This window comes from Ochotona curzoniae, unplaced genomic scaffold (assembly GCF_017591425.1).
Source record: "Ochotona curzoniae isolate NIBS_2020 unplaced genomic scaffold, NIBS_Ocur_1.0 scaffold_4506, whole genome shotgun sequence".
In the NCBI taxonomy this organism is placed as follows: domain Eukaryota; kingdom Metazoa; phylum Chordata; class Mammalia; order Lagomorpha; family Ochotonidae; genus Ochotona; species Ochotona curzoniae.
This window is the reverse complement of record NW_024467119.1, coordinates 34,379,013-34,396,228: the sequence shown is the minus strand read 5'-3', so window position 1 is coordinate 34,396,228 and position 17,216 is coordinate 34,379,013. Positions and strand designations below refer to the sequence as shown.

Here is a 17,216-nt window from a genome sequence, read left to right as displayed (position 1 = left end):
AATTCTTATAAACAAAGCATCAAAAACAAAAATATTTTAAAAGATCAAAAGGGCAATTTGTATGACATTTGAAAGTTATGAGCATTGAGGTTCTTTAAGGAAATGGCCAAAATATGTGAAGATTACATGTGCAAGTTGCTTGTATTTATAATAGAATCCCTTCTCCAAAACATCTTGAAAGGGTCCTAGCTAAAAGCTAAAGCACTCCTTTTTCTATAGGACATTTTTCATCTGGAAGAATATTTATAGAACATTATTTACAATCTCCTCTGAGCAAAATTTTTTAATTTGATTACTCTTCAGAGTTAAAAATCTCAGAAATCATGAAAAAAAAATACAGAGCTATTAATTAGAGCACCAGTGAAACTAATCATACCACTTAAATTCCTGATCCATCAGTGGCACACAGTGGTCAGTCAGTATCATTCCAGTTACCACTTTTGCTTTTGATATATCAAAATCTACTAAGGACAATTATCATAAAGTAGGGTGGCCATGTTTAAATCAATTTTTGGATCTTGGGGGGAGGGTAAGTTCTAGCAAAGGACAACTGGTCCTTTTAAGGCAAAAAAAAAAAGTTTAAAACAGAATCTATATGCAGTGTGTTCAAGAAATTAACGGAAGCAGCCAGTGCTACAGTGTAATAGTTGGGCCCCCGCCATTGGGGTTGACATACAGTGGGACTTCGGTTTAAGCCCCTGCTACTCCACTTTTGATCCTGCTCTTGCTACAATGCCTGGAAAAACAATGAAAAATATGTCCCCAAGTTATTGGGCCCCTGCAGCCATGTGGGAGATCCCAAGGGAGCTCCAGACTACTAGCCTCAGACTGACCCAGCTATGGCCATTGCAGCCATTTCGGGACTAAAAAGCAAGAGAAGACATCTTTCTTTTTTTTTTTTTTTAAAGATTTATTTTTATTATTTTTTCATTGGAAAGGCGGATATACAGAGAGGAGAGACAGAGAGGAAGATCTTCCGTCCGATGATTCACTCCCAAAGTGAGCACAACGGGCCGATACTATGCCGATCCGAAGCCAGGAGCCTCTTCCCGGTCTCCCACGCAGGTGCAGGTTCCCAAAGCTTTGGGCCGTCCTCGACTGCTTTCCCAGGCCACAGGCAGGGAGCTGGAAGGGAAGCGGGGCTGCCGGGATTAGAACCGGCGCCCATATGGGATCCCGGGCGTGCAAGGCGAGGACCTTTAACCACTTGCGCCACCGCGCCGGGCCCGAGAAGACATCTTTCTTTCTCTCTGTGTGTGTATGTATGTGTGTGTGTGTTTCCTTCTCTCTCGGGAAGCCCACCTTTCAAACAAAATTGTATAAATCTTAAAAAAAAATGCTAGTGGAAAATACATATTATGAAGAATCTATTCACAGATTTCTGGGTTTTTGCACCAAAATGAACAACTTTTAACTCTTATCTCCAAAACTTTTGGAAGTAACTTGTAAATTCTGCAGCTTACACATGGCTAAAATGAATAAATACATAGTGTCACACATCAGTCTAGTTTCATAATGTCTGACACTATTGGATGGAAAACTTTAGAAACCTACGTGACTTGAGTTACTGGTAAATACTGATAACAAAGACACAGTTAATCTCAGAAGGGTGAACGCACTTTGCCCCTGGACCAAACGGCACTGACCAGCTCATAACGCAGAGTTTCTTGTCACATTAGAGAACACTGAGATGAGAAACCACACAAGGTATCAGGCTCTGGAGAAACCCCAAAAGTAACACGCTTTAACTTATTAAATGTGATTTTCTTAATATTTCAAAAAGTCCATGACAGGGGCTTTATGCCAAAACTTCTTTACCAAAAAATAAACACATGGCCACAATACTGAGTAGCATGTTAACACAGAGAAGAGATTCATTTACAAACAGGAAAAAATGATAGATAGATACTAATAAAAAGCTGCGGATGAAACAAAAACAGCACTTCTAAGAAATTAGTGAAATCATTTAAAGAATGAAAACACAATTTCATCTTAAAACACACTGATTCTTTGTTAGAATTGTGAATAAGTCTTGGAAGAAGGCGGCAGGGGGAAACTGGCCCAACTGATCGGAGATCAAAGTCTGCTGAAACTCATGCCAGGACAGGTATGAGGAAGCAGAGTCTTACATTGTGGGCAGGAGTGTCTCTATTGGGCAATATCAATTAAAATTACAAAACCATAAAACTTTGTGACTGACCAATTCCATTTCTAGGAATTTATCTGAAATACATTCGTACACATGTGCAAAGATTAGATTATTGTGTCAATAAAAGCAAAAGACTATAAATAACTTGTCATTAGTAAGAACTGTTAGGAAATAACAAACCCAAAAACAATGTAGCTACTTACAGCATTAAGTGAAAAAAGAAAAATGTCAAAAAGTTATTTTTAAGGATACTTCAGTCTTAACCCCATGACAGTGTTTTTGGTCAATAGTGGACCACATGGATGACATGTGTTCCACACAGTTAACAATGCAGCTAGAAAATTCAGGTCACCTAGTGACATTATAGTCACAGTAACATAGGAGCTCAACACACTTTTCACAAACCAGTAGTGTTAAAAGTACAGCACAGGGAGAAGATGTTCAGCCTAGCACTTAAAACACCTGCATGGCACATCAGATTACCTAGGTTTGATTCCAAGCTCTGGCTCCTACCTCCAGCTTCCTACCAGTAAAAACACTGGCTGCATTATAAAGTGATAGCTCAAGTAAGTGGCTTCCTGCCACCCATGTGGGAGACCTGGACTGCATTCATGCTCATATTCTGGTCCTCAGCTCGGTGTAAACCAGTGATAAAAGCCAATGCTCCTTCTCCCTTCTCCTTCCTTTTCTTTCCTCTCTTTCTCTCCTCCTCCCACCCAGGCCCAAATGAAGAGTACATATGCAATTAGGTATAACATACAGTACTTGACAATGCCAATAAATTAATGTCACTCATCTTTGTATTTACTATATGTTTTTCAATTGTTTTCACATGGACACTTTATTCTTACAAAAAGAAAGCATACCATAAAACAGTATGCCATGTGATAACCACCAATACCCTATCTCGGATGCATGAAGATGCCCAATGGAGTTACTGGCTTATATCTATGTAAGTTTATGCAAGAACATGCTCATGTTCACACAAAGACAAAACTGGCTAACAATACAATTACATTTATATCACTTAGTGACACATTACTGTATTTGTACTGAAAAGCAGGGTGGGCAAAGTACATATGAATTGACATGTATCTTTACAGATTATCTCTGGATGCCTACACAAGAAACTAGCACTGGTTGCTTTCAGGAAGAGAAAATAATTGGCGGGGCAACAGGAAACTCTTCTCCCACCCTATTCTATCTTTTGAATTTAAGCCTTTGAATGTTTAACCTTGAAAATAAATTTTAAAAAATAAGGAAACTTTAAATGTGGGAGGGGGAAAGGAAGGAGTGAGAAAGATTAAGCAAGAAGATTAGCTTTAGTAAATAACTGCTTCCATTTGGCTTTTAAAATTGTCTCTCTCTGGGGCTGGTGTTGGTGCATAGCAGTTCAAGCTGCCGCTGGTGCCTGTTGGCTGCTCCACTTCCAATCTAGCTCCCTGTTAAAGCAGTGGAAGAGGGCCACGTGTTTGGGCCGCTGTCCCCCTGTGGGAGATGCAGATGATGCACCTGAGCTTCTGGTTTCTGACTTCAGCCTGGCCCAATGCTGGCTACTGGGGCCACTGGGGAAGAACCAGAGGATGAAACAACTCTCCTTCTCCCTCTCTCGTTCTTGCTCTCCTCCCTCTTTCTCTGCGAATCTTTCAAAATACGTACATAATAATTAAAAAAAAAATAGTTTATCTCTTCTCCCATCTTTTTCCTGTTGTTACTCTTTTGATTTCACTTTACTCTTTTACTAACAAGGACTTTTAGTGCGACTTTGTCCCAATAATTGTCACCAAAACCTAGAGGTTGAAACATGACCAGCTGATTACGATATTAGCAGCCCCTGTCAGGGTGTTGGCAAGCAATTTAGCTGCTCAGCTTCTGATTCAGCTGTCTGCTAAAGCACCTAAGAAAGCAGCAGATGGTAGACCAAGTACTTGGGTCTTTGCCATGCATGTGGGAGGTCAGACTGAGTTCTGGCTCCTGGCTTCAGGCTAGCTTAGCGACAGCTATTGCAACCATGTGAGCACTGAACCTGAAGATGGAAGCTACTTCTCTTTGCTGCTCCACTCCCTTCTCTTTCTCTCTCTCTCTCTCTCACACACACACACAGCATTTCGGATAAATACATCTTTAAAGAAAAATGGGAAACTGGAATACTTGGAGAAGGGCAAATAACTCCACTGATGCCACAGGGAAGAAAAAACGTGAAGGAAGAGCAGGAAATCAAAGTAAGACTGAAGAAATCAGTTTTAACAATACCATAAAAAATTATTACAAACCTAATTATTTAATATTGTGTTTTGTCAATTCATCGATTACATTCCAAAAAATAATTCTTTATAAAAATGTGTGCAATAAAGTGATTTTGTGTGTTATCAAGTTAGAAACAAACAAGAAAAAAAATCTGTTTTCACACTAGGGCTATCTAGTGGCTCTGCACCTAGAAAACCTAAGAAACAAATGCATACCGCAATCACTGCTCTCTAGTTACTCAAACTAAAACTTTCTCTTTCCATTTTCATCATGTCATTCACTTGCAAAAACATTTACATATTGGTATTTCACAAGTTAGTGTCTCATTTTGTCAAGTTTTGCATTACATATTCAACAGCCTCATCTGCCAAAACTGAAACATAATTATGCCTTTTAGAACAACAAAAGAAACCCCCTTTTTTATGTCCATGGAAATGTTTCCTTCTATGTCAGGGATATGGAATGTCCAGTTTGCCAGTTATACAAGGCCTGCAAAATCGTTTGGTCTGACCCTGTCAAGGCAATCTCAGGCAGGACTTGAAATTCAATAAATCTATAGCTCACTAATCTTTAGGTTAATATTTTAAGGTTCGTGTACAAAGTTATAAATACCCAAATGATAGCTAGAAGATAAAAAGTTCTCCACCCCTGTCTAGATTTACTAAATCATATCAGATTCATTTTTCATGCAGTTGCAAATGGGGCAAAGAACACTAACTGACCATGTGATAAACATGAATTCAGGTAAGAACTATAGCAAACAGGCTGTGTCAAAATCACTTGATACGTTGCCTGATAATCAGTAAAAACTGTAGCTCTCTGCCTCAAAAATTCTCAAATAGTCAAAAGTCTGTAGGTTTCAATATTTTCACTTTAAGTAGGTAGATACCATATCTAACTCATGAGTAGGTAAACAGATTGTACAGACCTTACTTTAAAAAATTAATTTTCCATTCCCAATGAAGCTGTTGGACATGTGTAGACAACGGGATGCTGGACTGTCTGACATTGTCTGTACCAGCATTGTTGGGGTACACTTAAATAAGAGACTGATAGAATTATGATTCCTTATGGAGGACTATACCATTGTAGTAAAATGGGGAAAATCTGTTGGGGATGGTATTTGGGGAGGAATCCCAGCCTATACGAAATTGTACCACATAATTCAAAATTCAACATGAAAAAATATATTTTAAAAATTAATTTTTCATTATTTTCATCTACTTGAGAGGCAGAGAGAAGTAGAAACCTATATTCTATCTGTTGGTTTGTTGTCCAAATATCGACTACAGCCAGGGCTTGGCCAGGCCAAAGCCATGAGCCAGGAACTCCTGTGAATCTTACAGGCAATTAATTTTCATCTGGTATCACCCAGAATGCATTACCAAGTACCTAGATCCAAAGTAGAGGAGCCAGGGCTCAAATCAGCACTAGAATATGGGATATACAGCAGGCTATGGCTTAACTTAATCTGCCATAACACCGGCCCTGCCTACCAGCAAAATTCCTCTTAACTAACACATTTCAAAAGCAAAACATTGACTAAAATAAGCAAGTCCCTTAAAAAAAAAAAGAAACCTATTAATCTGCAGTAAGATTTTTCATTTCTTTACAAATAATACACCAGCAAAATATCAGAATTACCTAGAGACTCTTGACATATAAAATCAAAGAATATAGAAACCTGCCAGATGGGAAACAACAGGCCTTTGCACCCACACAAAACGTAGCTAATATTTTAAAAACAGAGGTTGTACCTGCATTTGAAATATACATTACATTGCTTTAAAAAAACTAAATTAATTTTCTAATTTGACATAATGACGGGGTAGTTGGGAGGGAATATACACAATAGCTTAAAATTAACAATGAGTCCATTTATTCAAGATGGGATGGTTCTTCCATTTCAGCCTAACAGGACTGTAAGTCTTTCTGTCCTCAGCTAAGAGAGAAATTCTGCAGCTGGCCTGTCTGGAGAATCATTCAACTCTACTCCTAACTCCTCACAGTCAGCCAAGAGCAGGAAAAGCCTTTATCTTTGCCATATCCTACCAGCTTGGAGGTGTTCACATTCCATCCCTCACTCAGCTCACTTTTCCCATAGGAAGCCAGCACCTACAAACTCAGAAGCATTGCCCACTAGAACTAAGGAAGAATTATCCATTCTGTCATCTCGTCAAATACTACCTTATATCAGAGCTAATAACATTAGCTAGTACTCTAGTTCTGCGTGTGCTTCTTTTCTACCCAAAATCTTCACTTCCCTATGCTTACGATCTTCTTCAGAAGCTTCTAGGAATTATTTGTATCTCTATTGAATGAATGAATGAATTCACAGCAAGGTGTTGCTGTTTATACATTCCCTTGCAGAAGTCATTCCAGGAAATGGTAAATTTCTTCTTTTTAAACCCAATTAGAAATTTCTCTGAGCTTGTAACAACTCATTCTCTCTTAAGAGTTAAAGTCATCATTCTATGGATATTAAAAAAATCTAGCCTCAATTTTCACTGGTAAAGACCTATTTAAATACGTTTTGGGAAAACTGGAAGATGATCTTCACAAAATCCAAATATTGACAGTAAGAAAAGGCTCTAATATCATACATCAAAAATAATACTCCACAGGGTATTTCAGGTTTAAGATGTTACATATAAAAGGTATCATTCACAAATACATAAACCTCCTTGTAACTACCATGAGGCATGTCAACTTGAATTCTGCAACAAGTCTCCTATTTCTTGTCATAAAATACACTGGCAAAGACCAACACACCCACACTACAACAATGAAACCCATCCCCACATTCCACAGCTTCACGGAAAGTCCATAAACACAGGGTCATAAAAAGACAATCTGCAAACTCCTCTAACCAGCACACTCCTTTAAGGAAAAGAAACTGACGGAGTGACATGTGACCACACAGTTAAAGTAATTGAAAGATCTTTTTTGAAATTACCAAGAATCACCGATCTTAGAAATCCACCCACAAAATAGTATACAAGATTCATACAATCCAGATGATGAAATCTGAGTGAAATTTTTAAATTTTGTAGTTCGTAAGATTATGACAAAGTCATATATGGCACATTCATATAGAGTAAGAGAAAATCTCACGAATCTACAAGTGCCAAGTGTCTGCCAGTAGCTTACTGATCTCAAAATGCAATGTCCTACCCCAGAATCACTGTATCATAAAGGAATGGAAGGCTCCTTTACGGCTCAACACAGTCACATCTGACTGGAGGAAGAATTCCATGCTTCCAACCTCGAAATATGAAGATTCAGGTTTCAAACTAAACACAAATTTACCATTTTTTTTTCTATATCAATACACTCTGTGAAAAAAATATAAGTGCTAAGTTTCCTAAAATTAAGACAGCCATTCCAATTCCCTAAATCTTTTTAATTTGATAATATCACCATAAAATGTACTTGACAGAATATTGTATGCAAACCTTTCTAAAAATTTCATATGCATTATTAAGAGAATTAAAATTATATGTTTTAAAGCACATGCTCTCAGGTTTAAACACTTCTTGACATTATTAATTAAAGAGCTCACATTCACTGAAAAATATCCCAGTGATTTTATATAATGAAGGCAGAATGCATATAATCAAAGAACTAATTAAGATGAGAATAAGCTAAAATTTATAACCTTCATAATCTTACCACAAGATAAATTAGTTACCAGGTGCCAATCTTCATTAGGCAATGTTCTTAGGCATGTTGAAACTAAACCACACAAGGGGTTAAAAATAACTACAAAGAAAGGCCAGCACAGCCTCCCAGCCCCATTGAGCCAACTCTCCCTCCTCTCCCCCCCTCCCCTCCCAGCGCTCTGCAGTCCCCAATGGACTGCATGCCCCAGTGCACAAGGCCCAAAAAGGTCACAGTGGATGGCAGAGACTTTTGTAAGAGAACAGAAATAACTCGGCAGCTTTGTTACCATAGTCTCTTCTAATCAGTATGTTTGAAATCCTTTAATTAGCGCTCTGTCTACACAAGGAAGGCATTTCTTCTGTGCCAAGGGAGGGCACAGATGTATGTACACAGTGTTCTGTTGTACCAGCACCACAACACAGAGCTACCATCTCAAATTATCTGCCAGGGAACCCAAGCACATCACACTTTTTAAAGCCCTGCCTCGGCAAAGTTTGCATATTCCACTCACAGTCCTATTAATAAGGACAAAATGATGATTATGTGTGTTTCACTTAGATGTCAATGCATTTCTACACTTTTTCCTAGCAAAACTTCAGCATTTTAAATGAAGCAACTCACTTTAATCAATTAAAATAAAGCAAAATGTTCAAGCTTATTATAAAATGTTAATAAAAACAAGCAATATTCAACTACTGTATCTGTCTTCTTAATAAATCTTCACTAGAAAACAAAAATAAGACTATACCACAGAACACATATTTCCATGGAATCTTTGCATGCACAATTTCATCCAATCATGAAAGGTCCTAAAAACTGCAGCTACATTACATATACAAGTACATTCTTGTAAAATCTAATTAGTTGGAATCAAGATGGAAATGGTGATAAAGAGAGCTATTTCAATAGCCAAAGCCAAGAAACAAAAGAAATTACTGTTAAATGTAATTACACTGTTATAAACTTATTTTTAGCCTTACAAAATCAAGAAGGAGACACACACACACACACGAATGCATCCTAAAACGTGCCATGTGTATTTATTTAGTTACCTGTATCACTTTCTAGAATTTTCTGTACATGCATATTAGACACACATATGCAATTAAACAAGATAACCTTCCAGAAACCTGACCAGAGGAAACAGCCTCACTAACTAAGTTTAAGATAAAGCAAATTATTAGGATGGCTAGCTACAGTGAGCCAGCTTGCAAGTCAGCTCTTCCACTCTGGCCAGGTGAGCTGACAGTACTTTACAGTGAGAATAATATCACCATTTTATGGATGGACGTGAAAATTAGATGATGTATTACAGTATTTGAAGCAAAACGCTAAGCTTGTTGGTAAGACTGGACCTGGACATGGAGAAGCACTGCACAGAAGTGTCCATGTGGCACAGCCTATGAAAATCAGATTTACAGTAACATGGATGTGATACGTGTATATATGGTATGCATGGCACCACCATTTGTACAAGCAACACTGGAAACAAAATAAATATCCTATAGTAAGGAATTCATTAAATAAGTGTTAATTACAACAGAATATTTATACAGGTGTCTAAATTCACATTATGCATGAATATATAATATTAATATATTAATTATATTCACATTGTGCATTAATAAGGAAAATTCTCCATAGCAAATCATTAACAAAAAATAGTAAGGCATGGGTATACTATCATTTGAGTAAAAGAAGAGCAGAAATTCTATTTTATTTGAATATATATATTCATCTCCTGCATCCCTCATTACACTGTCCAGGTTCGCGTTCCAGTTTCCTGCTAACGCACAGTCTGAGGGGCAGAAGGCGATGGTCCGCCCAGTCAGGCTCCCACCGTCCCCTTACAAGACGTGGACTGAGCGCCTGGCTCCTGGCTCTGGCCTGACTCAGTCCTGATCAACACAAGCACTTGGTGACTGAACCAGCAGATGGAACTCTCTCTGCCCACCTGCTGGTCTCATGTTTCAAAACACAAAACAAAACTCTACAAAGCCACGTAAATAACTAATAGAAATAGCTTCCACTGGTGATAAAAGTGAAAAAGTACCTGACATGGTCAAGCCTCTACAACTGCTAGCTACAATTACTACCCTTATCAACATCATCAGGAATATACACACACAAATACTTTCAAAAATACACTCAAACCACATCCATAATGAGGCTAAAAAATAAATCAAAACTCAAGTATTCTCAGCTTTACTATTCAGTTGGAAGCACCAGACCTTCATTCCCTCTTGAAAATTACAGGTTTGATCACTTTACCTTTTAGCTATCACATCCATCAGAAAGTTAATTCAGAAAATGATATCAAAAGAGTCATTTTATTCAATTCTGATTAAAACAGTTAATAAACAGCATTTAGATCTGTGAGGAACAGCTAAAATTCTATACTTTAAAAATCATAAATGAAGAAAATTGCAGTCCAGAGAATGTCTCTCAGTTAAATGCGTTTCCATTTTACTACTGGTCACATAGGAGGAAATTAAAAGTAAACTAACATGAAACCAATTATCCTTGCTAACTCTCCTCTCTCATCCTTCATTACAGACAACTAAATTTGTCGAGATCAAATCCTACAAGCAATTATGTGAAGCACAATACAGGTCAACAGAGAATTCAGCAGTAAGCCCTGAGGTTTCCAGCCCCACACACTGAGTGAACATCTGTAATGAAGGCTGTAAAGTTTGCTTACACTAGAGATTGTCAGAGGCATGTTGAAATCCTTGCCGCCTTGCAGCCGGAAACCCCAAGGAGCTGGGCCAACCAAGGACACGCTATAGTTGCTCATGGTTTTAATGGGTCAAGGTATAATGCTAGAAGAAGAAAAAAAGCTGTAAAAGAAAAGAAAATAGTTTGTTTAAAATCCTTCAACAAATTATAAACTTATTTAATATAAAGTTAGCTAAATGAAGTTTAATAAGTCTATTAAGCTCTTCCCACAAATTTCAGCCTAAGAAAAGGAATCTATAAGCTAATAAACAGGTTTTATATTCATGTCAATTTCCATAGTCTAAAAATACCACGTGATACTATAATTCTCGACACTTGACCAGTTTTACAATTTGCTATAATCCAATATTCTGGCTTCCTGCATATAAGCTTTAAAATGCTTTACAGCACTTCATTCATCTATATAAGGAAGATCTTATTTCAGCTTTAACTTAAAGTAGTTCTCCCTCTCCTTCCACCCTCAAGTATTGTCGTGCTTGCAGTTGGCAAGAATCCCTCAATTTCACTTAAATTCTAAGTCACTCCAACATGAAAGGGGATGCCAATCAGCCTCCCCGTCAGGCTTTCCAAACACGAAATTATTTCAAAGGAGCTGTTTTTCTGTGCACAAAAGTATTCCCTCCAATGACAAAGTGCAAGTCACATTTCTTTTTCCGGGACTATGGTGTTTTCTCTACTTGAACCTTCACTTCTTCAGATGGGCAATGAGGTAATGCAGAGTACAGTAACACTTCAGCAGACACTGCTTTGCTACACAACATCTCCTCAAGCAAGCAATAAGCCTTTACCACTCTCCCAACGCCACTGGGCTGAGTGGAGAGGATGGGGTTACCCTGCATGCCTGAAACGGAGCTGCAACTTCAGCAAAGCGTGAGCACTTCAGTGCTTGCTTTGTTTCTGTTTTGGTTGGGGGCTCAGAACTACTCTCATGACTGTACTTTGAGATAATTTTTTGAAAAAGAAAATAAAGTCTGATTAGGCACTTCCTATTGGTTATTTTTATAGGAATGGGAGAAATTGGGAGGAACGGAGACCTTTTTTTTTTTTAAATCATGCTACTAAGGACCATAACAGGTCGCTCCTTTTAAAATTAGTTTAAAGACAGTCTTAAAAACAGCAATGTAAGACACATATTTCCTTGGAAAATCTGAGCTGTTCAACCAAATCACTATATATTACCTGTCTTGAAATATTTTTCCATTTTTTAACACGTTGAAAACTATTATTCCATCACACCAAATTCAGAGTGACAGATGCAGCTCTTCAAACTTCAAGCAGACTCCTTCTCATAAGGAGAAAATTAGACCACATTTTAAACAAGCCTGGTTCTTAAAGGAAAATCAGATCAGGGAAAATCTGTACATAGAAACTAAATGAGCTTTTCCACATCACGGTAATACATTAAGCCACGGGGCAACAACACATTACTTCAGTACTGAAGTAATAGACATGGGGTGCACTAAAAAGACCCAAAGCCAGGTCAGGATTGAAACTGTTGCATCTAGGTGGAAAACCAAGAGCCAGCAAGTGCCAAGGCACTAGGCATTGAAGTGCAACTGCGTTCCTGCACTAAAACGTGATTTTTCACAAATTAGTAGCCAGGGCCCGGCGCAGTAGCCTAGCAGCTGAAGTCCTCACCTTACGCGTGCTGGGATCCCACATGGGCGCCAGCTCTAATCCCAGCAGCCCCGCTCCCCATCCAGCTCCCTGCCTGTGGCCTGGGAAAGCAGTCAAAAATGGCTCATAGCCTTGGGACCCTGCACCCATGCGGGACACCTGGAAGAGATTCCTGTATCTTGGCTTCGGATCAGCGCAGCACCGCCCTTGTGGTCACTTGGGGAGTGAATCATTGGACAGAAGATCTTCCTCTCTGTTTCGCCTCCTCTCTCTGTATATCTGACTTTGTGATTAAAATAAAATAAATCCTTAAAAACAACAGCAGCAGCAGCAACAACAACAACAACAACAACAAAATTACTAGCCAAAGAGTAATACAGAAAAGTGTGGACATTGGGCACACACCACAAATCACATGCATGCAAACCCAAACGATTTTCAGAAGCTGCCTGCACTCTTTTTAATCTTTAACTTGGTGGGGGGGGGGGGGGGGCGCACGTGAAGATTAGGAACAGCCTCCAGTAGCCCCACTCTTCCCTACAATGTATTTCAATTCTATATCAGCCTATGGATGTGCAGCCTTCCTTAACTTGGGGATTCCCTTCTTGACTTCTCCCATTTGCTGCCAAATCTGTAATACTGGCAACATCACAGTCACACCACCAAGCTAGTGTCATTTCACATCTAGTCGCTGTCGTCTCTGGTCTAGACTCGCCTATGAGCTTCACTTGCAACTCCTTTGCCTTAAGACATTCTGGTCCCTAAGCAATGGCAATATTGTCATTGGCCTTTCCCAAGTCTCCTCCAGCCAGTTATTAGTGACCAAACCCTTCCTAAAATATCTAGCCGACACGAAATAGCAACCTGCTTGGAAACTACATAACAGAAAATGTGGAAACTCCTGTGGGGTTTCCCTTGGGGGAGAAGAACCACAGCATAACTTCAGCACTAGCGAAGGAAACCTGATATTTCCCACATTTGCACCCCAGTTTCTTAGTCTGAAGGGTGTGCGGGCGGGTGAAAGCTGAGATTTTGGGAATAGGTTACAAGTAGAACCTGAAATTAAAGAGAACTCTGTGGAAGTTCTCCTGCCCGTCCTTCCCTTCCCCTCCCTTGGAGGGATAATGGAGGTAGCGCTGGAGAAGTCGAATCACAGACGTAGGAAGAAAGTAGCCGACGAGACAGTTTCCAGCTTCACGCCTCCCCCAGCTGGCCAAATAAGGCTGCCGGGCGCGCTGCTTCCGTGGCAGGCGGGTTCAGCCGTCCCCGCGATCAGGGAGGCGGACTCGGGATACGATCTGGCAATCACACCCTGGACCTGCCCTGCCCAGCGCAGGCTACGGAATTTCTTTGCAAGTTCTGCCCGATCCATACGCCCTTCCTTTTTCCCCTGATTGTCAAACGCACAGCCTTAGCAAAGCTCCCAACAAGTAGGCAAGCATTCATAAGCCTGATGTCCGTGACTTATAAACGAGCTTTTTATTTCTAGCCACACACAAGTCTCCCCCTCCCCCAAACAGGTTACACAACTGTAAATACTAGGGGGGCAGTGGAGGGAGGTGGATTAATGATTCTCAAGAGCCCGAGTGCAAACAAACAAAAAAGCAACACGTCTTTCCCGTTGGGTTGCCCACGCCCTCCCGCCGCAAGGTTCGCGCAGGTCGCCGGGGGAAACTCCAAGCGGGCCAGCACCCGGCGGGGAAGGTGGGCGCGGCGGCGCCTAGGGGGGACCCCCAGCACCCGCCGTTCCCCGGTGCGCTCCCCGCGGCCGACCCGAGCGCCCCGTGGCCTCACGCCCACTCCCGCACCGCCTCTCCCCGGGCGCTCCCCGGGCGCTCCGCGGGCGCTGGCCGCTCTCCCTCCCCGGCGCGCTCTGCGCCCGGAGAGCACCTGAGGGGCCCCCGCTCCCGGCTCGAGGTGCGCCCCTTCCTCCTCCTGCGCCAGCCCGCTCCCCGCCAGGCAGGCAGGCAGGCAGGCAGGCAGGCAGGCAGGCAGCCGCGGCCGCCGGTCACGCTCACCTCGGGCGCGGCGTTGCCTCCGCCTCAGACGAGCGCTGACAAGTGACTGGCGCTGCGTGCGCCGTCCCCACGGCCCGCGGGAACTTCCGCCTCCTGGCCTGGCCGGCCCGCCCCTACCCCGACCCGGGCACGCCCCCAACGGCCCGGCCACGCCCGCGGCTGGGCAGGCGGCTGGGCAAGAGCTGGGCAGGAGCTGGGCAGGAGCGGGGCAGGAGCTGGGCAGGAGCGGGGCAGGAGCGGGGCAGGAGCGGGGCAGGAGCGGGGCAGGAGCGGGGCAGGCGGCGGGGCGCCAAGCCCGGTCCCCGTTGGGGTGCCCTGGGTGCCCACGGCTCGGGGCTGCCTGGAGCCGCTGCTGGGAACAACTGCGCTCTCAAGTTTGCAATATGGAATCTTTATAAGGGATTTCAAACCCTACCTGGCCAAGGGCTAGCCTGCTGCGTGTCCGTTTTGAGGCTGGAGGTGAGGGTGGGATGGGGTGCGTGTCTCTCTCCACAAACTTGAATTGGCTAACAGTTGCTGGGGCTAAAAATAGAAGTGGACTTTGGCTACATATCTATCTATGCAAGTTCATCAGCTACTGCGTAGATTTTTTTTTTTCTCGAGATGGTAGTCCCTGAGGAGTGCACACTGGACATTGCTCGTGAAGAACGGTGCAAATCCAGAGCCCTCGTCTGTACAGTCGGAATCCGACAGCACGCGACGGTGATAGAAAGCAGCGTCCCAATGTGCTACAGTCACTTTGTCTTGAGCTACTTATTCATTTGGACTCAATAACCCACTTTCTCTTTCGCTCAGATAACTTGATTTTGACGGAGGAATTTATTTCTAAGCAAATGTGGCCATATGGAAAATAACTTGTTGACTCGTCCACACTGTGAATTACGTTTTAAAACGTGAAAAGGACTCATTCTTTACTCCCATTCTCCTTTCTTCCTTCCTTCCATCCCCCCTCCTTCTTTTGTTCATTCTTTTGTTCCTCTCTTCCTTCCTTCCTTCCTTTTATCTTTCGTTTTCCCATCCACTAGTTCACTTTTCAAACGCCACAAGAGCCAGGGCTGGACCCAGGACTCCGTCTGTGTCGGAGTCGTGAGTGGCAGCTCCCCAGTACATTAGCCTGGTCTTCCACACTGCTTTCCAAGGACGAATCTCAGGTGGCATCTTAAGGACTACACTGACTAAACACCTTCTCTGAAAAGAACAATTCTTAACCGAGGACAAATACATCAAGGGTGAACTTCAGGAAGTCTTTGAACCCTTTAGCGGTGAAAACAAAGTTCTCAAGCAGAAAGTTGAAAGTTGCTGTGTGCAAATATGTAGGCACTAGTTGCAGTGGCTACTGGACTGCTTGAAGCACGGTTTCTGCAATTGGAAAACTGCAAGTGTGTTGTACATAATTTTAATTAATTGAAATTTGACAATTGAAGCAGAATGATCACTATTAAGTGCAACTTTCTTTTGGAGGACTATATTCCATTCTACTGCTGAAAAATTGAGATCGGTTGGCATTTGAAGACTTAGTAATAAAAAAGTAAATTTAAGACTCTTATGTTGACTATATGATGAAACATTAGTAAGCTTAGTTAAATGCCATATGTCTATAAACTTAATTTTACATTTTTAAATGTAGATGCCAGAGAATTTTAACTTACATGTGTGATTTTCATTATATTTTCATTGGACAGCACCAATTCGCAATGGTTATCACATTCTCTGAAAGATTATTTTACAGGAAAGGGTTTTCTCAGATGAGGGCTGGTTCACAGAGAGTTTTTTTGAAAGGTTTATAGGGAGTCTGTGTTATTTTTTTCAATGACTTAGTTATGTATTTGAAAGTAGAATGGCAGAGACAAAGGGAAATAGAGAGAAGCCTTCCACATACTGATTCACTCCTTGGGTAGTCACAGCAGCCAGGGCCGGGCCAGGCCAAAGCCAGGAGCCTTTTGCATCTCCCACATAAATGGCAGGGACCCAAAGAGGTGGGCCATCTTCTATTGCTTCCCCAAGCACATTACTGGGGAGCTGGATCAGAAAGGGAGCAGCTGGGACTTTAACTGGTGCCCATCTGGGATTTCAGGCTGCAACCATCAGATGAACCCACTGTGATGCAATACCAGCCCCGAGTATTACAGTCTTTATGTTGCATATGCATTATCTTCTGTAATTCTCACAATCATAAAATAGGTATTTTTTTCCAGAAGAAGAAACATAATCTTGGAAATTATGACATTTAAACCAAGGGCATAAAGATCATTAAGGATAAAAGAGCAAAAGGATCCAACTCCAAAAACCATGCTGTTTTCATGGTATCACATTGCCCCCCTTGTATCCGGTTTAGAGACCAGAGACAAAGGATATAATGCTTTCAGGATAGCACTGTTGAAGGCCTTGGAGGTGTAACTACAGCAAATTGTGCAGCTAAGATGAGTGTCAAATATTTTGTATACATGAGGGGATTTGAACTATTCCTGGAGGGGTTCTGCCTTAACTTGCTTTGCAGTGACCCACCAGGCTCCTCCGGACAACCTTTAAGCAACGGTTGACACAGTTTGAAGAACATGGTGACTACAAACTAGAAGGAAGATAGACCATTGAGAAATCAAACCAGTGTCCTTGATGTGGCGAACCCTCCAGGGCTTAGCAATGAGGCACTAGCCACAAAGGCCACAAAGGCCACAAAGGAAGCCATATTTGAAGTTTTCCTTTGTCATAAGGAGTGCACAAAAGTTAGAATAGAGAAAACATAATCAACATAGGAGTTGATTCAGCAGGAAGAGTGTTTCAGA

General features: G+C 41.5%; 1 protein-coding gene across 3 annotated transcripts in view; it reads right to left on the bottom strand.

Moving 5' to 3' along the window:
* The window catches only part of PDLIM5 (PDZ and LIM domain 5), a 177,668-nt gene extending 163,163 nt beyond the window's left edge, over positions 1-14,505 (bottom strand). For all 3 annotated transcript variants that reach the window (XM_040967188.1, XM_040967189.1, XM_040967190.1), the window contains exons 1-2: positions 14,434-14,505; positions 10,761-10,899 (exon numbers count right to left, since the gene is read on the bottom strand). In XM_040967188.1, the coding sequence (XP_040823122.1) occupies positions 10,761-10,856 (96 nt within the window). In that variant the 5' untranslated portion in view covers positions 10,857-10,899; positions 14,434-14,505. The remainder of the gene's footprint in view (positions 1-10,760; positions 10,900-14,433) is intronic.
* Positions 14,506-17,216: the final 2,711 nt, after the last annotated feature.